The sequence below is a fragment of the Hippoglossus stenolepis genome, chromosome 8 (genome assembly GCF_022539355.2).
Source record: "Hippoglossus stenolepis isolate QCI-W04-F060 chromosome 8, HSTE1.2, whole genome shotgun sequence".
In the NCBI taxonomy this organism is placed as follows: domain Eukaryota; kingdom Metazoa; phylum Chordata; class Actinopteri; order Pleuronectiformes; family Pleuronectidae; genus Hippoglossus; species Hippoglossus stenolepis.
Window position 1 is genome coordinate 9,786,927 of NC_061490.1, and position 24,317 is coordinate 9,811,243.

At 41.6% G+C, this 24,317-nt stretch overlaps 1 protein-coding gene across 3 annotated transcripts in view; it reads right to left on the reverse strand.

Moving 5' to 3' along the window:
- LOC118113587 (growth factor receptor-bound protein 10) overlaps positions 1-24,317 on the reverse strand; it is a 67,582-nt gene that overhangs the window by 38,508 nt on the left and 4,757 nt on the right. For 2 of the 3 annotated variants that reach the window (XM_035163440.1, XM_035163438.1), the window contains exons 2-4: positions 16,389-16,517; positions 9,579-9,675; positions 1,664-1,952 (exon numbers count right to left, since the gene is read on the reverse strand). In XM_035163440.1, coding sequence (XP_035019331.1) covers positions 1,664-1,952; positions 9,579-9,675; positions 16,389-16,439 — 437 coding nt within the window. In that variant the 5' untranslated portion in view covers positions 16,440-16,517. The remainder of the gene's footprint in view (positions 1-1,663; positions 1,953-9,578; positions 9,676-16,388; positions 16,518-24,317) is intronic. The other variant, XM_035163439.2, reaches the window with a different exon arrangement.

The following is a 24,317-nucleotide window of genomic DNA, read 5'->3' on the forward strand; positions in this document are numbered from 1 at the left end:
GTACACTATGTATGCAACCATAATCCTGTTGCCGCAGTGTCTATGTGCATGCCCACTTTCCAATGCATACCACTATGCCCCTAGGGAGAATATGGGTTACCACTGTTTAAATTGAGAGAGACGTTTGCACTTGGTACTAAAATAAATTAGACTTTTTACCTTTCTCCTGCTGCTTGTGTAGTTTGAGACAAAGAGGTAGTGACAGGGAGGAACGGGTCATTCAAGGGCTACAGATATGGAGCGGGGAGGAAACGTGGCCAATTATTAGGAGGGTGTGGAGGGATGAGTGTACAGTGAGAGGCTTCTTTTCCAGGGCGAGAGAGAAAAAAGGTTCTGCACGTGCAACTAAACATGTGCAAATGTATAAGGTCGGAGGGAGTTAGCTCACAGCTTAGTGCCACTCTTCGTTTACCAGAGGGCATGTGACGCATGTAGACTTGCTCAAGTACTGCTGTAGACTTATTACGACATTTACTCTTTTAATACATTCATAAAGTATATATTATTTAGGATACCTTCTACATGCTTGAGATGTGATGGATGTTTTGATTTGGTGTGCAGGCAGAAGGTATCACTCCTTTAGTTTATCCTGGGGCATACCCCAGGGATCAGTCCTGGGACCACTCCTCCTATTTATTACTTTACACATCACCAGTTTTGAAAAGAAAAAAAGTTTCTAATTTGAATTGTCACTTTATTATGGATGATACTTTGATAATCTGCTCTGTGTCTACAACAAGAATGGCAAGTTATTGTATTTTCTCTCAGAACTGTCTCCAACGCCTGTACTGAATTGTGAAGAAGGGCGTTAGCGTTTACTGCGCTCTCTGTTTGGAATAAGTTGCAAGTTTCAGTTTTTGGAATGTTAAAGAGATGGAATCACTGGATTCCTTTAAAGTATATTAAAGTAACTTTTACAGGACTTGATAATAGATGTCTGACCGTCTGATTAATATTGCCCAAGTTTGATCCTTGAAGATTTTTTTATATATTTAATATTTTCATTGTACATGAATTGTTTCACGAATGTCTGCAACCCTGACTTGCAAAGATGATCTTTTAAAAGAGATATAATGTCACATTTCCTGGTTAAGTAAAAATAAATAAAATATGTTTATTTTAATGAGGGCCATGCATTTCAATCATTCTTTAATAAATTATGCTATTTTTGCCATACATAAACAAATACAATTAACATCTGCAAACAGTTTCACATGTAGAATTAAGTGTCACCAATAATTAATCACTATTACTTTCAGCTCGGTGTTCAATAAATACCTGTGCTAACTGAAACTCGTTTGTCAAAGTTATACTTATGTTTCACTTTTCAACCATACTTACTTTTTTTACTTTTAGAGAGCTTATTTCTCAACCGTGATTATTTATCAGATTTATATGTTGCATCAAAATTACCACACAAAGACTGTCAAACACGGTTTCTGCCATATGAACAGGTTTTATCTTGGGAGCATGTTTAACTTTCCCTGTGCTACTGATTGTTTCACTATAGTAAGGACACACCCCTAACTCACTACAACACAGTGCAGCTACAGTATGTTGATGTAAGTTCTCTCCTCTTCAATTCCTGTCACACAACCCATTTCACTTTGAGCTGCTGAAGAGGAAAAGGGGCGTATTGTAATCAATTGTGCACAAACCCTACCTGACAGCGAGGATGTGCATAGGTTGGGACCGTCGGAGGCTGGACTGGGGCGAGTCTGCGGACGAGGACGAGGAGGGCGGCTCCGGCGAGACGTGGCTTAGTGCGTGCGAGTGCTGACCCTGCCGTGGGTGGTTAGGTTGTGTGTGATGATGATGATGGTGCGAGGAAGTGGTCTGTCCATTGTGCAGTAGTGGAGTGGTCTCTGTCTGCTGACCACTGCAGGTGGAGTAGAGGCTCTCCAGCGAAGAGTTCATATCATTAACCAGGGCCTCGAGGTCAACATCGTCTTCTGGCAACAGAAAGGAAAACTTCAGTGAGACAGAAACTTGATGAACCCAAATGAGTATGTGATGCACGAGTCATGCTTCTGTAAAACGGACAAAGGGAAAGTGGAGGACAAGTGAAGAGAACCGAAATGAGCAAAGACAAATGTGGAGCAGGAAATGGCAAAGCGGGACAGAAACTCAAACTATAAATCCAATAAAGTACAATAAAAGAAAAAACGAAAGTCCTTCAATCCTGCAGATTTGGTTTCAAATAGTTGAGGCACACACACACAAAAAAGAGGTAAAGTCCCTGGACTTTGTTGGGACTTTCCCTTTTCTATTTCAGTTTCTCTCTCATTTCATTGTGGCCAGGATTTCAACCCTTGACCTCACTTTATACCACCTTGATTCCTACACTAAAAAAAGAGGAGGAAAAAAAAACTGGCGTGCCAAAACACACGCACACATATTGGTAACCAGTTTTGCCAGTGCTCAATCAGCAAGCCTATCTTGTCTCCACACACTGTGCTGCCCCGTGCGCTAAACCTGCCGGGATAACAAGTACAAGCACCAACCTGCCCGTGACACTTTTCAACTCTCGTCAACGGGGTTCACGGCGAAGGCATCGCACCACAAGTGTCTGCTCTACATTCACTGCAAGTATCAAACATTCTGCTTTTAAAAGGTCTTTAAAAGCGGGACGTGCAATTCTTTCAGCGGAGGAATCCATCCTCAAAGCCCTCGCGAAAACCTCACATTTGAATTCATGAAGAGAATTTTTCAACTGACTCCGGGAGCATGTCGTATCAAAAGTTTGAAGCGAGCTCAAGTGAAGGGAAGCTCACATCTAATTGCTTCATGCTGTGAAAGTTTTATCATCTGGCCGCCCCGACTCTTTGTAAATTGCAATCTGCAGTGGCGATGCCTCTTGTGATTAATAATTCTGAAATATGAAAAAGAAATCTATGTCTTTACTTCATCATCAAATGTCTGTGTCCAAATCCCACAACTATACGGCAGGACACAAGTTGACCACTAGGGGGAGACAAGCTGTAATTGTACAGGGCAGGAGCTCTGAAGCTGATGTGGTCATGTGAAGGAGCCTCAGACACATTAGGACGTGGCTCAGGATTAAAATAACATTAATCAAAAGGAAACTCATTACGAGAAAACTTTGCTCATTAGTTAGGATAGAGTCGCATTGATATGTGCACTGAAAATACAGAATAATCTGATCAAACAAAAATGTTATGTACATTGACCTTTGAATTGAATAGATTTTTTATTTATCTATTGATATTACTAAGTATATTACTTTTTCCCTATGTAATGATACCCATGGTGACCTGTTTTATTTATTTTACTGCTTTTGTATTAAATTAGAAAGTCAAATTTTATTGACTGAGCAAAAACTGAGGAAGGTGAACGTTTTGTTGGCTCGACAGCCTCTATAAAAACTCAAGCCACAGCTCATGGTTCAAAAGTAAAGTACTCTGAATGAATGAACGAATGAATGAATCAGTTGATGGATGAGTGAATGAAAGCATAATAAGCCCAAGCATTTTCTTTTTAACTTTTACTACGTCGTCATGCTCCAGAGCTCCAGAGCTTCAAACGTACTGTGTGACTCATGGAACTTCCCCACAACTGAAGGTGCAGGACAGCTGGATCATGCAAGGTGGTGGTGAGACGGTCACCCCAAAGCTAAAGCAGCTCAAAGTGCCACTGCTCAGCACAAAGCTGACATAAGAAAACAGCAGCATGATTGATGTGAAGCTTTAAACACGCTGTCTTCAAAGGATGTTCCCTTAGGGTTCAGTTTCCTGTGGAAACCCGATTTTTGTATTTTTATTCAAGTATTTATTGGAGAGAAAAAGTTACTCAGGGAACAACAACAGGAGCTTTGGGTTAGCAGGCCAGTAAACGTCCCCATTCCCGCATGGAGGGGTTGCTCATACTGAATTGTCACCTTTGAGGAGCTTTTCCTGAAAACGTGTCAGGTAGCTGTATCACAGGTGCCTGTGAATCACAGGTGGTTAATCTGTAGGTATTAATAGTGACAGGTAAGCTGGAGCAGCGACTTATAGATAGCCTGGAGAGCTAAAGAGCTATATACCGCAGGACACAGGGTGCATACAAGGCCATACACAAGGCTGAGTGAGACACCTCTGAGGCGAGACGGTGCAACATTGAATGTATGCAGCTTTGGTGACATTGAAAAATATTATTAATGTCAAAACATCTTTTTTTTTTCAAAAAAAGGAAAGTTTAATTAAATATATGCCTAATAACGGCTCTGAGGGTAAACCAGACACCTCATCAAAAGTGAGCAAACTCCCTGAAAGACTCCCTGATGCAAACATCACAGGCTCATCATCCATCACTGGGTGAGACGTGTTCCCTGAAGCAAGGGAGAAAAGTTTCCTCATAAATCTGGCCTCTGGCTGGGGGCACTGGCAGAGCTGTTTGCAAACAAAGCAACACAACCCACAGACTCACGCACTGGATGTAGTATTAGTGCGTCACTATCCGTCAAATGATCACAATCACCTATGCATGTCACAATCAGGCAAACAAAGGTATGCGTCATGCACACGAGTGCAGGGCAGAGAGATTGATGACACATGCAGGCCGGCACGCACGCACAGATTTTAAACCAATGAAGATCTGGAGCACGTAGCAAACTGCGATTGTACTTGCTTGGTCTAGGACTGCTGTGGGGATACTTGGCCTTGGCAAGCATGATTAAATACAGTATGAACACCTTTATTTCTGCCCACCACACACACTTTGGTTACAGCATGGCCTTACAACTTTACTGCCATTAATTAGATGCTCTTAAATATCAGAGCAGCTCAGGCGGCCGGGAGCACACAAGGCTCCAGATGTAGACGGTGAGAATTCTCAGCTGTGATGGCAACAAAGACTATATAGCGAGAATCCCTAGGCTGTCAAGATCAACATGTTATGTCGCAGACGTAACTCAACCTTTTACTCCATTGCAATGTGCCAAGCAAAGTGGTTTACACAATCGAATGGAGACCTGCCAACAACAGCCAGACACAAGAGTTCATTTGAAAGTTGTAGCCACTCAAAATAGGGATGTCTGTTGAGAATCCAAAATCTGGATAAAATGGATAAATTAATATAATAATTATTATAATCATCATCATTATTATTATTTAGCATCAGAAATGCCTCTTAAAATGATGAAAATCCTAGTTCGGGCAATCTAGTGTCAGCCAGATAAAAGTGCGATTTTCTTTCCCACTCAAAAACAGCAGTTGTGCTATTCTGCCAGGGGCAAGTACTGTTTTTAGAGCGGTGAAGAAGAAGGGATTTAAGATAGTGTAGTGTTAGTCAGCGCTTGCTAAAATTTCAGTATTTACTAATAGTTCACGCTGGAAAGTCCCACAAGTAAAAAACGTCAGTGTACCATATGCAAGAGTTTAAAGGTGTGTCACTAGTGCTGCCAATCAACTAAACACAAATCTCATCAAGCATTTGAAAAACCATCACACCAAAGAGCTCAAGAAGTTCACCAAAGCGAAGGAGAAAAAAATATTTGTGTTCTTTTCTGTCATGACTGTCAAACTACATAATTAAAGAAGTTCTATGGTATTCATTCTTTGTAAGTATTCATTTTTCAAAGGGGTTCCCATTCAACAAATCAACCCTCTACACAATTTTTTTCAAGAACGCGGATCCATTTGGAAATCGTTTGATGTTTAGTTGACAAAAATACTCTCGACCAACACCTTTATTAGGGACTCATTTGAAAACTAGCTTAATAATGTTTAAACATAAACAAATGTTTTAAGGTAAAGTTTACCCAATGTTTTTCAATACAGGTCGGATGAACCAGTTTCAACAACTTGTTTTGATATTTGGCTTGAACTCAGCTGTAGAAGTCAGAACTACATGTACAACCCTGATAGGTCAAAGGATAACACTGACATTATTGTTCTCACTTCCTCATTGTTTCATTTCTCCCATGGCTTGAGTTCATTTACTCCTCTTTTCCTCCCCCTCTCTCGCTCTTTCTAGGAACCTTTAACCGGTTAAATTAGGGGTAAAAATAGCCCAAGCTTTGTCTATTGTCTGAGCCAACGCTAAATACAGTATTAACCAACTGTAAAGCTAGTCGAGTCTGCTAAGAATCTGCATAAAAGCTGTCTTGAATATTTCTGGTCATTAGCCTGCGAGACATGGGCCAAAACAAGACCATTGTGATGATGGCAGATCCATATGGCTCCGCTTAATCCTGGAATGTAGTCTATGCATTTTGTATTCATTCCTGCTAGTTAAAAACAAAAAGGAGGGGTGACCCTTCTGTAGGAAAGGGGAATGTAAGGGGTATACGTATATAGTGCACACGCGCGCGTGTGTGCTGCAATGCGTGCATGCGTGCGTACACACACACACACACACACACACACACACACACACACACACACACACACACACACACACACACACACACACACACACACACACACACACACACACACACACACACACACACACACACACACACACGAGAGGGATAAACAGTCTCTGAACACAAGCCCAGCAGAGGGGTTTCCATTCAAAGGGATCAGTGGGAGCATAGACAGAGCAAGTCTAAACTGTAAAGCGTGGCTCTGCACTGCAGAGTACAATACCTCTGATGACAGCACACACACCCACTGAGGGCCAAGCCTCCTGATGGGATGGGAGAGTGTGGGAGGATCAGAGGAAAACAGGAGGAGTGAGGGAGGGAGGGAGGGAGGGAGGGAGCGAGGGAGGGAAATCAGAGGTGAACAGAAGGGGAAGGAGGGACAGAAACACGGGCTCTCATTTAGGGGGAACCCTGGAAAGGGATAAAGACGTTGTGACGGGTATTTTACTTCACACAGCTTCACACAACTTCTAACAATTCAGATCTGTAGAAGAGAAGTTTCACACGCACTGACATACAAGTCTATTACAGATCTTCATGTCACCGTCAGGATGAATTGTGATTTAATTGATCACTTGACTTTTTGTTTAAAAAAAATTAGATTTTAACTATTTTTAGTACGGCTGGAAAAGATTTATATATTAGTCGATGTCGATAATTCTCATGATTAATGTCACATTATTATTTGATTCAAGTTTTAAGACTGGTTCTTGCTTCTGGGTTTTATGTGTATTTTAACTTTTAAATCATTTCAGGTATATATGATACATTTTATACAAACCGATGCCGGGGATATTCAGTTGTTGCTGCAGGAGATAAGATATATATATATATATATATATATATATATATGAGGCATACACATGTAATATAATTGGTATACATTACACAGATATGTTGTGATGTAATATGCGTTGTGTGTTATACCTCTTCAATGTGCTGCCATGACGCATAAGCAATATATTGACATACACTGAACCTGTGTTGTATTGCTATTAATGAAATGATATTGCAACAATGGCTGTTGAGTTTAAATTCAGAATAAATAAATATATACTGTGTGTTTTCGGGGGGGATTTTCTCTGCCAATTTTAAACTTGTCGGCTGTTTATTTTATATTACACCCACAGTCATAATTTTGCATGAAATAAAATCAATACATAGAGACAAGACATTAGCATAGTACAGGCATGGATGTAGTGGGATTCTGCATTAAAATGGTAAATTTAAAAAGAATAATGACATCACCCCATAACCTGCACACATCCCACCCCCCCTTCACTCCGTCTTAAAAAGCCTCATTATTTAAAGGAATGCGGTCCCTTGCTGTTAATGAGTAAACGTGTGTGTCTGCACGTGTATGCCCATGCATGTGCTCCCCTGGCATGTCACTCTTCATCTACAAAGGCGAAACTGGAGTAACTGGAGGTGGGAGCTTCATTTCTAGGCCTGAGATCGCAGCTGGTCAGCTCCTCCAGAGCCACGCTTTCTGATTACTGCACCGCATTGGTACCATTGATGGGATTTGTTGCCTAGCAGCTGCACCACAAAACCACCAGCACCACCACAAAAAACTGAGCAGGGCCCACATATACAAACACACACACACACACACACACACACACAGAGAACATTCATGGTCTACTGCACTGTGGCATCACTGGTCAGACAGGACGTAACACCCCCGCACTGGTCAGAGGTCTAAAGTATCTTAACACTAGTACATGACATTCAAATACAGGAATATAAAATTACTACAAAACCTTTGTACAGTCATTTGCATTTTCACAGTTTTGGAGACTCCACTAAATCCATGCTTCTTCACTTCAGCTGACTTCCTTAATCTGTATGTATATGGATGGATGAATATAATAGACACCTTTATAATCAAGGCATGATTTGTACTGTCTGTAAAATGATGGGGAAATCATACAGTACAACATCTATTTCTAGACATCAAATATTGAAGTGTAAATGCCCTGATAAGCCGCTCAATGGTATCTTATTCCAAATTAATATCAGGTCATATTCCAACAAAGCTGCACTGTTCCATGCAACATTCATTCAGGTTCATGAATGTCGCGGCTTTACAGCAAAACACAGAAAGTATTAAAGTCCTGTAAGAATGAAAGAGCGGGTTTACTGGAAAACTTGTTTCAAAACGTCAGTGAGGATTATGACGTTGTTAAACTCAAACTCATGAGGCGAGTTTCAGCAGTAAAAGAACTTAAAAGTGGAAGCCGGTCATAATTTATCACCCATTATTTGATAAATGAAAAAAGTAAAGAGAGAGACAGGGGAGGAGGAGATCTGACTAAAATCTACAGTACCAGTGCTCATCAGTCAAGCTCCTAACACATGTCAGGCGTCATCTTTTGCAGAAAAAATGACTTTGGTTAACATCCGAAATCATTATCTAGATAGTGTAAGCAAAAAACGTTTCTGAGTCATCTCCATTCATCTGCCCCGCTCGTCCTCCTCTGTTCCCTCCATCCTGAGTGATCCTGAAAAATGACAATGTAATTTATGCTCCATTTATTTCCCATGCCAGTGCCAAGCGTTCTAATTCACTCGTTGAGCCCTCGCAGACTCCCCGCCCTTACCTCCCATGCTGGGCCAATATTGTGCTTAAATCTCATGCTCCGATTGTCATGGATGAACCCTGCATGGCACAATTAGATAGACAGCGTAATTATAATGGCACCCTGCGTCCAGGCAGATCGCTCTTTGAACTGCTGAAATGTTTACAGCGGAAGAGACCCAAATATATATTATCTCTCCCGACCCACCCCCAGCCCAGCAGAGGATAATGAGCAGCAAGCAGCTCTCTGCGCTGTACTGAGGTGCGCGCGCACGCATGCACACACATAGTATCAGTTTTAGGTGATTTCTTTGGCCTTTTTGAATGATGTTACAATAATGAAACAATAAATCAATCAATACATGACAATAAATGTCCACTAGATATGTACAATCATATGTAATTTGAGTACAACCAAGGACGCTCTTCTGTGTCACACAACACCAATGTAACTCAAGAATATTTGACAGGTGTAATTTACAAGCATCAGCAAATACACACACACACACACACACACACACACACACACACACACACACACACACACACACACACACACACACACACACACACACACACACACACACACACACACACACACACACACACACAATGTTGAAAACCAACCTTGGTGGCTAGGAGAGCTCCGATTGACTGATTGCTGGAAGCTCGGACCAATGAGGTCAGCTTGTCTGTGATTGGAGGACCGGTCTATATTGTCCTGCTGAGGGAGAGAGAAGCAAAAAAGAAAAAAGAAAATTGACTGAGAATTTGGTTGCATAAGCCAAAAACATATATAAGTCATTATCCCAACATATTTACTCTAAATAATAAACTATTTTAGTGTATGTGAAGATGACATACAAAGAACCATAATGCAGCATAGAGGTAATCTATTAAATGGAATTATAGTGTGGGAATAGTGGTGGTAGATACAAGCTCTTAGAGAACATTTTTACATCCAAACATAAAACAGTACAGAGGGTTCTTTGTGTGAAACTGTTTGTGGACTTGGTCCTCGACCTTGTGGACATAAAGATGTACACACAGTTGTTGAAAGGACAACACACAATAGGCCACACAGACCAACAGTAGCTGCTGCGGTCTGAGCAGTTTACAGAATAACAAGAGAGGGAGCTCTGTTCACAATATTTACTGAATCGTGTTTATCCGCAACACAGTTGAAGCAATAACTAAGCTGAACTACGATCAGAAAGCCAAACACAAATAAATAAAAGGGAATTCTTCGATTAGTATGTCAAGTATGACAAATTTGGATAAAGTTGAACTAAGATAACTCCTGAATTCACTGCTACGTGCCACAAACCGTTTGGGCGTGTGTGAGCGTGGTCAGGTGTGTATGAGCGCACGGAGGAGTATTTAACCACAGCGTCCTGGTCTGACCTTTGTGACACATTCTCAACACATTCCAGTCAACTCCTCAGTGAGGAAAACCACAGCAAAAAAAATGTTTATATTAGGTTAGGTTAGGTTACTGTATTTGTACCCGTAGGCAGATTTTTTTTGCAGCAAAGAGAAGGCATCCATCAGTCAAATCACAGTTCAAACTTATAACACACTGACAAAAAGTGCTAAAATGCTTCACTATCAAGATATAAATTGGATAAGGACAAATGTGCATACATGGCTATAATCGGTTTATGTTTATATGGTTATAAACATGTTTGATTTTGATTTGTTTCTAGCGCTTACAAAGACAAGGCATGCGTGTGTGTGTGTGTGCGCGTGCGTGCGTGCGTGTGTGTCCTAACAGCAGGAGAGGGAACAGAACGTACTTGGGACAGACTACCGTTTTGAGAGAGAAAAACTTTGCCACAGACTCTGCGTCTCTCTGACACAGAGACCACCTCCTCTGATGCCGTTGTAAAAGCTGCTGCGGCTGCTTGTTCTGCCTCATTTACCTGTCGAGCTGTGACTGACAATGCAGGCAACACTGCACTCAAGGTTTTTGTTGTTTTTCCTGCGTCATTTTCTCTGATAGATGCTTTTGCCCTTTCACCAGTTTGAGTAATCTTCGTTGCCTCCAGAGACGATTAGATACAATGATGAAATGATGATGATCCTTGTACCTCATGAAGTATTTTGCTCTCATGTATTTTCTGGACTTATTTAATGACGCAGGTCCACGTTTAAGTTGGCAGCCTACTTGTGAATTTTTAAGAATTCATCACTGTTTAAACAGCTCTTCCTATACATATAATTTTTTTTTATCCAATATAATAAAACAAAAAGAGGCATTGTAAGTAACATCTACTTTCCACTTTGTAAAGTTTAAATCCATTTTCCTCTACATATAATTACTTTTATCTAATACAATAAAGTAACATCTACTTTCCACTTTAAAGTTTTAAATAAAGTTTAAACTCAGTTTGTGTCAATGCAGCAATATTCTTTAATTAGCCTTTTTTCAATGTAAAGCCCATTTTTTTTCTGCAGAAATCAAATTATAACTGACTTTCTTACAGCATTTGTGACATTTCAGCACTCATTACTAACAAGTCGTAATGAGTGCTTCAAAGAGAAGTGACTCACTGTGAGAATGAAGCTCGATGTAGAATTCCACTCTGATGTCTCCATTCTTCAAAATAAGGGCCCGGCGGAATATTTTGGAAACATAAAATCCACGATTCCACCCTTCGAAACTTTTTTGGAGCTTTTATGTTCAGCGAAAAAGAGCTCATTAGTGTTCCTCTCCAGAGTCTATACTGGTGCCTTCATTCAGACTGAACTGGATGTAACTGGATGTACATTGTCAGTATATGGTTCTGTCCGCCGCCGCTGCAGCCGCCAACCCCCTCAAACCCCTCTTCTATACCAACTAACCCAACCGCATCCAATCATTACATTGCATTGTTCCGTTCTTTGTATTGTCTGGGAGCCCCAGACATTATGGCTGGATCGAAAAGCAGATTTGGGCTCTTAATGGGGCTAACCTGCTTTTCAATTAAAAAAAAAATAAAAAAAACGTAATAAAGTAAGTACCGCATCACGCCATTTGTTCCTGTGACAGAGCAAACCTCGTCATCATCAACACACACACACACCGTCTGGGGATACAGCTACCAGACTGTGACTGATCCCTACCCAGTCACCCAAACAGCACCGGGACGTTGGCTGGTTAGAGGGATGGTATAGCACAACGTTAGTGTGTGTGTGTGTGTGTGTGTGTATTCAGGACAGGATGGTCATGGTTCAGCTCCACTGAGCAAAAACCCAGGGACTTTTTCACACCATATACTGGTCTTGAATGCTGTTTAGCATGGCTGTCTGGGAGTAAATGAGTTAACTCAACACTCACAAGGAACTTAAAAGCACACCTTTATCCCTTTTGTGGATCTGAGCGAGAAAAAGTCCAAAAACCCAGACGCCCTTTGATGCCTCTGCAGACAAGTGACAGAATGTTAACTCTGGGTTTTAATCCTATAGATACCGGCCACTTAGCATAATTCTCGGGCCGTGCTGATATCTAACACTGCATGTAGGTTTATTCAAGCCTATGAAGTTGAGACGACAAAGAGGAGAAAGAAAAAATAAGATATGTCTGCTGAGGAAGAAAAAAAACACGCACACATGTTCTGTTCCTTTTATCCTTCTCCTCGCATCTCCTCATCCTGCTTCTATACGTCTCTCACACTCTTTTACACACAGTCACAAAAGCACACATACACACACACACACACACACACACACACACACACGGGTTGCTGAGGTTCTTTAAGTGGGGTCAAAACATGCTGAGGGTAGGCCACATTTTGACAAGGAGCATATAGGGGCCCTTTCATATTGATGAAGTTGAAAGAAGCTCAGAATAAGAGGGGTTGAGGGTTCAGTTTTTTTTCAAAAGGGGTCAGTGGAGGTGCAGAGACAAGGTTAAGGCATTGAAAGCAGCACAGACACAAAGGTCTGGAGGTTCCACCTTAAACAAGAGGGGAAAGACTGAGACGCATGTCAAAGTTACGCCTCTAGAGGGGTCAGACTGAGGTTAAATGTTATGACCGCTGAGTGAATATGAATCAACGCTTAGCATGCTGAGAGACTTTTAGCTGAGGAGGAACAGCTGAGAATGTATCCCAGCCATAAAAATTATTCACGTTTAACAGCAAAACATTTCAGTTTCCATTACGGTTTGGTTTTACATTAAGCTGACTATCCTCAGAGAGCTTTAGAAATGTGGAAATCTCACTCAAGGGTCCAAGATTTGCACCTGGCCGACACATTCTTGCTGACAGTCGTGTTGTCATAGTTCTGCTGGATCATGTATGAACACTGGAGAGCCAGTGGAAATCCCTTCTTACATAATTCTGCAGAACGAGATCAGGGGGTCAACACTAATGTCTCCTCCGCTGCTTTGTTTGTCTGCTTGTTTGGACTCTGCAAACTCAAACAGCTGTGGCTGGAGCTGCTATCACAGCACAGCTGAGGGAAAGCCAGGCTATTGCATATTTTTCAGAACATGGGATTAGTCCTCGTTGGGTTTTTCATATCCTTTATTGGTCTAAGTTGTTCTAATTCAAACTAATCCTTTGACAAGAGTGAAGCATTAACCCTTGTTAGTTGGTAAAGCATTCATTAAGCTATTTCCCCCTGACACTGGAACAGCTCCGTGTGAGCTCAGTGGAGTCATGAACACGTGGTGGCAAGCAGCCATGTTTACTGACAGGACGTCTGGATACATGTCACACATAGTAATCTATATAACAATAAAGCCATTTAAATGCATTGCAAATTATATCACTCAAGTGTAATAAAAAAATAAAAAAATCTGGAAGAAAAACAACAATATTCAAGGAAAACCTAAGACTTAATTATGTCTAATGTTTAAATCGATGGCGTTTTAAGCTCATTGTCATAATATTAATGTATTAAAATGACAGTAAGCGGTTGTTAGCAGTTAATATACAACTTGTGCTACTGGTCGCTGAGCTTGGACACCGCTCCTATCGGCCAAAAGCTGGAATGCTCATATTAGTCCAAGCTGACAGAGTAAGCCCAAGTACCAACATCCTCAGTGACATATGATTTCTTGGAAATGTTTCTCTTGGAAATGCAATGATATGAATCTCACAGCTCCAGGAAGAGAAATGTAATCTTGTGACACCTCAGTTTACTGGTATGTGAAACACTACACAATTGTTTTCATATTTAGACTCAGCTAACCACACCATACACAAAAGTGCGTGTATATATATATATATATATATATATATATATATATATATATATATATATATTAAAAAAAAAGCAGTATCCTGCTACTAGGTTTTTTTTTATCTCATCAGATTTGCCTGGCTTTCCATAGACCAGATCATGTATTAATCAGTCACGATCAGAAGAAGATTAATGTGGCAATATAATTTTCCAGAGTTTAGTATGAATGTTATCTTCACTTGAATCTGTTTGGATTTTCTGCTGCAGTTTATCAGGAGCAAAAATCTTCCATAACCCTGGAATTTTCACAGTGAATGGATATTCTCATTCAGCGAGTCAAGGTACATCTGTTCAAGCTGAACGCTTTGCAAACAGCCAGCTGAGTGTGCGTCTGTGCATGTGTACCGCTGCGTGTGTAAACTTGAGAGTGTACATTGAGGTGTGTATACTGTGGCTTCAGCAGCGCTCATCCAAGCTGCAGGCGAAGATGGAAAACACCTCCTCCTCCTCCTCTCTCCATTCACATTTTAAACCTAAACAGCCTCCAAAAATGGAAAAGTCTAAGTCTGCCAAATAAATAAATTATCCTCAGCTGATTTCCATTGAAAATCCTCTAAAGGACAAGACAACGTTAAGCTGTGAGAGGCCTCGGTGTGTTTGAGAGAATGGGAGCTATAGCAGGGTGCATGCAACGTGCACGTATGGAAAGAGGAGCCTAAACGTATTCACTGCTGGTTTTTTGGATGCTACACAGCATACGATGATTCACTGTGCCAAAGGGGCCCTATCACCTCAGCCTCAACTCAAGGCCGATTCCCTGTGGTTGTGTTTTTGTTGGGTTAGTTCCTCAAATTGTTCTTTTATTAAATGTAAGCCTCGTTAAAAATCATGCCATTTTTTACGATATATGTGGATTTAATCTTTGCAGCTGAAGCAATATCGCAGAAGCAATATACATAACCCTGACTCAACTCTACCGCAAATTCACACAAGTGCACGTACACAGCTCAGGGACAGTGTTCAAACATTCAAACAGTAAATCATATAACTGATGGTTCAGCATTAGCTCTTTCAAAACATGCCTCCAATATGTAACCAGTTACTGGTTTTAATCTTTTGGCTGATCGGTGTGCACATACACACCCTGCGCCACATGCAAATCCTTGTTTTCATGAAAGCTCGTTGCTCTAAGCTGTGGTGATCTGGGAGACTGTGGTGAGCTGAACTCTCTGTCCTCTGGGGTCAGAGGTCATAGATAAAGCCATGACCCAGATGACAAGCAGACAACAGGCCAGCTCCTGATCAGGCTAATAGTGCTACTGGCCTAATGCAAATGTTTGGAAGCCCTTTGCACTTTGTGGAGGCTGCAGTGAACAAATCTGCTAAACCTAAAGCCTGATGTACACAAGTCAAGTCAGGTCTTGCACTATGCACGACAGCAAATCAGCAGGTATGCGCACACACACACACACACACACACACACACACACACACACACACACACACACACACACACACACACACACACACACACACACACACACACACACACACACACACACACACACACACACACACCAGGTCAAAACAATTAATCCAAATATTATTGAAATACGGCCATTTCCTTATATTTTTTAAATGTGTACCATTAGAAATGCAGCATTGTGGTGCTACAGAGGTGCCCCAGCCTGCAGTTAATATTGTCAAAACATAAGGGAACATGCTTGTGCAGTCTCACATCCTTATGATTTCTATACTTTTTTCAGTGAAGATGAGATGTAAAATGTACCATTATCCACGAAAGTCATTACAAAAAAATATATATAAAAAAACAAAAACACATCATAGTAATCTTGACAATAATAATAACTTTATTTAAATAGCACCTTTCAAAACAACTGCAAAAATAATTGCAGTATTATTATTGTTGTGTGTGGTTCAGCATTATTACCAGTGGTTGAACTGCTGCCATTCAGTGACACTCTGTTTAGTTGGGGCCTAACAGGACAAACTAATCACATACCAGTGTGTGACAGAATTTATGGTCATTTCATGAGGACACAAGATGTCAGTGTTTCCATTAAACAAAGTTATGGCAATAATACTGATATCACAGTTGGGTTTTGCACACTGGTCTTGACAGTATCTCAAATGGCGTCATTCAATCTCTGCAAACACTATTTGAGCTGTGTGAGCGGTTTATAAATTCTGTTTTAAGAAAGATTTGAACTTGCTTGTTAAAATAAACTACAGGAAAGAACCATTTACCTGATAATTTGGATGATGCAGGAAATAATCCGGACACCCGGCCACTGCCATGTTTTGTGTTTCTCTGCTCTTTCGCACAATTTGCCCAGTTGGATCAGTTTCAGCAGGAGGTGGACACAAGAGAAGAACCTGCAGAGGAAGAAGAGCAGACAAATGGAGGTTCGTGGAAAAACTCCAGAGGAAGGACAGGGAGGGTGAGAGGGACCAAGAGAGGAAGGATGAAGCAAGGAGAGGAGGATGACTGAAGGAAAGGAAGAAGAAGCCTCGGTTCTGAGAAGTCAGATATAGCACAGAGCACTTCTTAACCCACATAGACCCACAGTCAACAACATCAACAAGCAAGGTACTTTTCCTTTTCCATATATTTTTTAACACGGGCAAAGAGTTGAAGATCTGTGTCAATAGATTTTCTAACATGCAGTCGATGTAACAGCTTGTTCCTGCTCATCTGACTTTAAAGTTGTTTTTCGGCCGTGTGAAGCCCCCCCCGAACCGGCCAATCTTGGGTTAAAATAACCACAAATTCAACAACACGGACTTCAGTCTATTTGAACTTCTTAAAGTGGGTATCTTATTAACCTCTTGGCACTGCTGCCACTGAACAAACACCTGTAAACACTGACCCCAAAATACCCCGCAGACACCTCTCCAGGTCTTAAGTTAGGCCCTGGGGTATATTTGGAGCCGGGCAGCTCGGATTAACAACTGTGATGGTCTTTTAGGCAGCAGTTCATGACCCTGCTTGGTATTTTAAAAATATGACCTGCCATTTTATAGACAGCTAATATTATCTCATGTTTGCATTAGCGGTCGCGAGCGGGCTGCCCTTGCGGCCGTGGAGTGTGTAGAAGTGTGTGCATTTCTGCCTGCTCGTGTATGAGTACTGCATGTGGGCAAACGTGTGTGTGCATGTGGATGTTTACATATGCAGCACATGTGTGGCTGAGCGTGTGTGTGTGTGTGTGTGTGTGTGTGTGTGTGTGTGTGTGTGTGTGTGTGTGTGTGTGTGTGTGTGTGTGTGTGTGTGTGTGTGTGTGTAAAGTCTCTATTTTTTAGGAGTTTTCAGGGTCTTTGAGCAGCTCTAGTTGTGTATATAGAGGTGGGTATCTCGCCTTCTCTGACCAGCTACTGTACAATGAATGGACCACTCTGCAAACTGGACACACAATTAAGTTGATTTACCATTTGGCAAATGTGATGCAAGAAACATGATTAAGAAGCAATAACATGAAACCACTAATATGACGGCATTGGCTGTGAAGGCAGAGTTATGCTTGAAAAGGAGTCGAGTGTGTGACGTGTTCTTTTTCGGCAAACGTGTTTATACCAGTTTTGAACCGCCACACTAGAAGTAGAAGCCGACTGATATAGATGTGTGGGAGTCAACCCAATGCTTTTTCATGGTTTCTATGATTCCTAATATGTCGTTATCAACCGATACATCCCACCCCCTCTCATCAAATCTGTGCGAGCACTGCCCGACAACAGCTGGAAGACGACTTTCCCGTGACTGACTCACTGACGTCTGATTATCGTCTGTGCTTTAGCGGTGTGTGTCTCTCCAGCTTGGAAAAAAAGTCTGGTCAATGTGCACCAGCCAATCATTTTATTCGGTCCAAGTGTGTTAATTAGAGTCCTGCGAGAGCTTTTTTGATGGCAATTGGGACGTGAAGGGGAATTAAACCAATTTTTTAAAAAGTGTTTCAGAAACAACAATATTTTTCATATCGGCACATATCATCGAACAAACGCTGACCCTAATTGGTGTGAAAGGCTCATATCGGGTGATACTTATAAGTTAGACTCGACTGAAAAGCCAGACACTGTAGTTCAACGGTTAGATGATGCGATTATTCAATAATAACGCTCAGTCAGACGCTTCTGACTGAGTCGATATTCTCTGTAATTGTGGCTGTAAAGCTCAACTTTGATTTACAACAAAAGTCTTCCCCGAAAAATGTTTAAGAGCTAAAAACAAAAGGTTTTTTTTTAACCTCCAAAATTGGGCTCGCAAGTAATGACCAAACTATGAATGCATTCTAAACAAAGCACTTGGCACTGCGTTCACTCGGGCCGCTGAAAGGGCCTGCTTGTAATGAGAATGTCTGTGTGTGGGTGTTACTGTGTCAGTCCATGTGTGTGGCCCCGGCCGGCTGGCATGCCAGGACATCTCGTCATTTACACATTATTTACAGACACACAATTTACAACAAAAACAAAACAAATTAACATCGGCCTCGACTTTCGGAGCGGCCCCTCATTAGGCGCCTCAGACCTGCTGACTAGCTGCGGCTGAGCTGTGTGTTTATTATATTTCTGGATCAGGTGGTTGTGCAAGAGGAGCAGAAGTAGGCTTCGGCTAACTAACGCTACTCGCAGCCGCTCAACCTCACACATGTCAATAGTGAAGTCTGCCTCAGCTGTGCGTGATAGAACATGGGAAAAAGGCTCAGGCGTCCCATGTGGCGTTGACGTTCAAAGTGCTCATACGTGTCACGGTGACTCTCAGTGACTGATATATTGACCAAACACACACGCACCTGTGTTAATTGCGCCCTGACACAATCAAAGCCATTCCAGTGGGGGGGATTAGACCCTCTCAGAGCCCTTTGATTCAAATTCTTCCACTTGAACAGTGTACTGAAACCTAAATCTCTGACCTTGACGGTGCAATTATCCCGACGGTGTCACCGCACTAGAAAGGACTCTGGGGTGCTGCGGCCGTACCAAGCAGCGAGGTGACTGCATCTGGATTAATTAATGTGATTTGTTTTTGCATGAGGGAGAACGTTTGCTGACGGACTTCAAAAGCAAAATGGGCCCCGCCCTAATAATCGTGAATCATAAATCCATTGCAGCGCCAGCAAATATACATGACAATGGCAAAGGTGTTCTGCCCTGAGGGTTTTTATTACATTCATGTGATGTTCTGGGAAAGATTAAGCTATTTTTAAATTGTCCAAGTGGGTAGTTTTTATTCCATAACCTACAGATATGTCTATCTATTCAAGTTAGGAAAGAAAATCTAAAAGAAAATCAATAGGCAGACATGGAGAAGGTCAGAATCAGACTCCAACGACTTCCACACAAATGACAAAGCACATTTCCTGCTTTTATCTGCTTAACTTCATGCTAATGGTGTATTTTTGAGGAAACACTAAATGCTTAATATAAAATGTGATAGTGTGAAATGTGATCCAGTTGGTTTCTACAACCATATTTTACTCTAGAAATCAGTCAGTGTGACCTATATGTAATTTGTACTTAAAAGGCTAGAACATGCAGTGTCATCTACAGTGTTTCCCATTAATTATCCAGACTGTGGTGGCCCATCATATTTGTCTTGCCACTGTTTCTTAATGAACCAAAAATAATGTTTATATTTCTCATAATAACATAAGATATCTCTCTAAGGTTGGGTTGTGCTCCATTGCTGCATTATATAGCTGTGTGCAGGGCTATCATCCATAAAGTTTTTACCGTCCAAGCAGACAGTCAGACCTTATAGTTTCAGCTGCAGCTGAGAACAAAGCCGCAAGTGGAATGCAATGCAGTTCTCTCTCTCATGTCTGTGTTCCTGTCACTTGAAATCTGTTGCGCGAAACATCACGAACGTGTGTGCATGTGCACCCCCACTTCCGCTATAGATTAAATAAATTATTTGGGAAACGCTGATCCGACATATACTATGAACACTAAGAGAATTATTCATTTTGGGATTCTATTTTCTCAAGAGTCAGTTTTATGTAACTGTAATAGCGTGAATTAATTTATGAATGTATTTGATATGTTGTAAATAATAGAGAAATGTATAAACAACACAAGTCAGGTGGTTGAACTACTTCTGCTGAGAAAATTAAACCGTTTTAATGCTATATGCTGTGGTGGATGTCAGTATTGAAGTCAGGTACATTTGAGAGGACAGAGCTTGACCTCAATATAAAGGTTCAAAAAGTAGCTGCTTTTGAACATGTACATTAGGGGATACATGCCTGGTCAGTCTGGAGGTTAATGTGCTGATATGTGCTTACATTTCAAGGGTCCAACTTTAACTTCGCTGGGTGATAAGCCCTGCAGAGAAGCCAAGGCGAGGCCTGGGATCACCAGTAACCTGCGCTATTAAAAGCAAAGCCTAATTCAAACAGTAGAAACATTTCCCTGAACAGTTCTCCTTTACATGGCTGCTGATCAGTGGCCGACCAGCTCACCGGAGCAAAGATGGATGTTAAAGAGGACTTAAACATCCACTACCATGAGGGTAAACTGGCTACAAGGCAGGTGTATTCATAGAAAATAGGAATTATTTAAAAATCTTTTAAAGATTCAGTCCACCCGTCTGTCTCTCTCTCTCTCTCTCTCTCTCGTGTTCTGTTTACTTGTCTCTGTATTTACCTGTCTAGTCACGGTCCACCTGTCTGCCAGCCCCTGTACATTTCTGTGAGGCATTCACTGCTCTATACACACACACACACAGTATATTACTGTCCTTGTCTAATTAGGAAAACATTCAAAATAGTGGCAGCGTTATTTATAGCGGGGGGTTCCATAAACATAGCATAAACTTTCACTGTGTACGAGTCAGGAAAGTCAGTCTACTTTTAAATAAGATGCTGGAGGAGCTCCAGTTCACGAAAGCTCAGCAAGAACTGCAGCTCTTTGACCCTAATTCTTCGTCCGACATCCAGTGTTCCCGAATGAAATCAAATAAATGACATGTGGTTTAGGTATTAAAAGGATAATATGTAAACTCATGTGGGCCATTCTGCTGTTGCCCCAATGCTACTGAACCAACAGAGTGTTTCTTTTTTGAAACCGTGTGGATTACAGTGTGTGTGTGTTGTGTGACTTGCTGGAACATAAATACAAGGAACTTGAAGTATCGCACACTGTGTGCTGCGTTACTGTCCCAATGCATGCTGGGTAAGACTGGCAGAACCACACATCTCCCACTTAAGTGCAGTTACCGATATGGATACTGGTGTCATGTGTCTCCACTCTGGCCCATTTGGCAAAAATAGCCCAACGCAGAGTGATGCGCTGTTAATTGTCAAATTACACAGTTTAGGACATGGTTTTTATTCAATCATATTGAAGCTACATAGCAAAATATAACATCATAGCTTTTATAGTTGAGTTAAGAATAAATAAAACCTCTTTCCAGTGTGGAACTTGCAACGCTGCGTTCAATAAAAATAAACTGAAGCACCGCCGTTCTTAATGGCAGCATCTCCGCAGCTGCACACCTGTGTCAACAACTTGCCCTGTGTGTATATAATTGTAAAATGTGTTCATCTCTGTCAGCTGATTGGAGCGGACACGGCTTAACATGGGGCTGTTCAGCTCTGCTCAGTCATCTTTGGAATGCAGAGGGGACATTTTTTTTCCATATAGGGTACTGGGTGAGAAAAAAATGTGTGCGATATAGCAAACCCCCAACCTCGTGAAATGGCATGCGCTGATTTGTGGGCCAGCCACGGAATAGGTGATGAGAGAAAGTGAGGAACATATGGCTGGGATATGTGCGTGTGTGGACATAACACACACAAACTCATACAGACACCAATTGTAAGCTTTTTACTTCGGTATGGGGAGGTCAGAAGGTGACTTTTTTATGCCTCCAGAGGTCAGGTAGTGTCAGGGAACAAAGTGTTTTATCTGCAATGCCCTGGGGTAGAGGTCTGCACAGGGCTGTTTTCTCTGTCTCACACCCAGCGGCTCCTTCAGGATTTCTGACCATTGCCACCTGCTGCTGCTGCAGATGCAGAATCTGATCGCTCCCTCATCACTCTTTGTTAAAAAAAAATGTATATCTTTGCCTAATCCCACCAATAATTTTTGCTTTATCTTTATCAATGCTTATATAGCTGCTCAATTCTTTGATAGGCCATGTTTATAAACTGATATCTAAATGGGGCAAAGTGAAAGTGGAATAGACCATTATGGTGTAATGATCCGTGGAATCCCACTGCAGCCCAGCCAGACAGCAGAGATGGAACAAGCTTCACGTCACTTTTTCTCTAAATAGTAATATCAAAGTCTAACTGCTGAACCCAGGGGGGCCAGTGAATGCAAGTGTGTCTTCCAATATGTGTGTGTACACGTGTGTGTACATGTCCTATATTATTACAGTATATCTAACCTTCCTATCTGGATTTGTAATAATTCATTTACAGGTTTCAATTTGCAGTGAAGCAACAACACAAAAGTTGACTTCTATAACAGGAGTTAACTCTTATATAGATAGATATACTCTTATATAATCTGCCCATGGACTTCCATGGTTTATTTGTTGACACACAACACATATTCCATCGCATTAAACCCGGATTTCTACATGAAAATTGGCAGATCACAGACAATGCTACAGGTCCCCAACATTTATCTGTGAGATCAGACACTCTCTCAAATACCACACCCACCTCCATGCTGCACTGTAACGCATCAGCTACCTTCCTCTCCTTGCCCAGCTCCCCCCACCTCCAACCTCTGTCTGACCCCGCCCCTCATTCTGCTGCGCGCCAGTCCGGAACATAAACAGCGTCTTAATTCAAGAAATGGCATGGATCCAAATCAGTGTCTGGGGACTTGTGGAGAACTCATTGACATGAGTGTACTGACCGTAACACAACCCCATGATAGGGAAGGTCAATTATTCTACTGTATATGTTTAAACTAGACAGACGCCTTAAACAATAATAGTTAGTCTGACCCTGCGACTTATCAAAACTTCCTATGGCGAGGCAACCTACAGAAATGGGCTGTATGCGGGAAGGGGAGTGGTACGGGTGGAGAGTTCCCTGCTCTGCTGTACTGTGTTGCTCTGCACTGGCGATTACCCCTGTGATTCCCACCAGTAGTTTGCTTTGTAGGTAATGTGTTTATCTTATACCTGCAAATGACCAATCTAATCTTGAACTTGAACGTGTTAATAGTCAAGCAAAATCATTGCATTACACGAAAATAAAACTGATTTGGAAATTCATGGAGACAGAGCATTGCATTGCATTGACAAACAAACAGACTGCTGATCAAAACATCTGGTATTCCAAGACACTCTTAAATGAAAATTGCAAATAAACTTTAAAGCTAAGGCCGTCAGTGTGTGTGTGTGTGTGTGTGTGTGTGTGGGTGTGTGTGTGCGTGCGCGTGCGTGTGTGTGAGAGAGAGAGCTGGCTGTTGTTTCTGCAGCAATGCAACACTGAAAGACAGGAAGAGAGAGTTGAACAGAGCATCTCTGTCTTCTGTTTTAATCAGCAGATTAGATGGTAGTCACTCTGCACTGGATGTGCTTGTTGCACATGTTGATTAGTCATTAACTGGCAGCTTTCATTATCTGAGAGCAGCAGCGTAAAGTGGGGCTATAGGAGAGGGCCTGATGTCATGCCGGGGGAGGCTGAATAGCACCAGTCTATGAGAGAAAGGCCTTTTGGAAACATGGACAGAGCCTAATTGGATTTCATTGGGCTGCTTGGGAGAACTAGTCTTATGCAATGGCAGAGATGAATGGACAGGGCTTAGGAGCATTGGTGCTTGTGCGCAAGTTGGTCGTAATGGTGGCCCAAGAGGGCAAAATTGGAAGGTTTTACCTTTTCTGGACACCGACTTTTCTACACCTGTTGGTAGCTCACTACTAATTTAACCGAATACTGTGGCTAAATAAACAGAATAGTCGCATTAAAATCCACTTTTATTCAAGAACCCAAACCTGCTATAACCGTAATCGAGCCTGAGCAAACAGAAACATCAAACCCAAATAAAAAAGGGATAGAGTACTATGTGACCACTCGAGGGGAAAGGGGAGCAGGATTTATTTTACTTACTTACTCTTAGGAATGCTAACAAACTTGGCTTGGAGAGAAAAAAAATCATATTAACAAAGACTTAACGTAAGTCCTATTCCTAAGTACCAAAGTACAACACTGAGCCCTA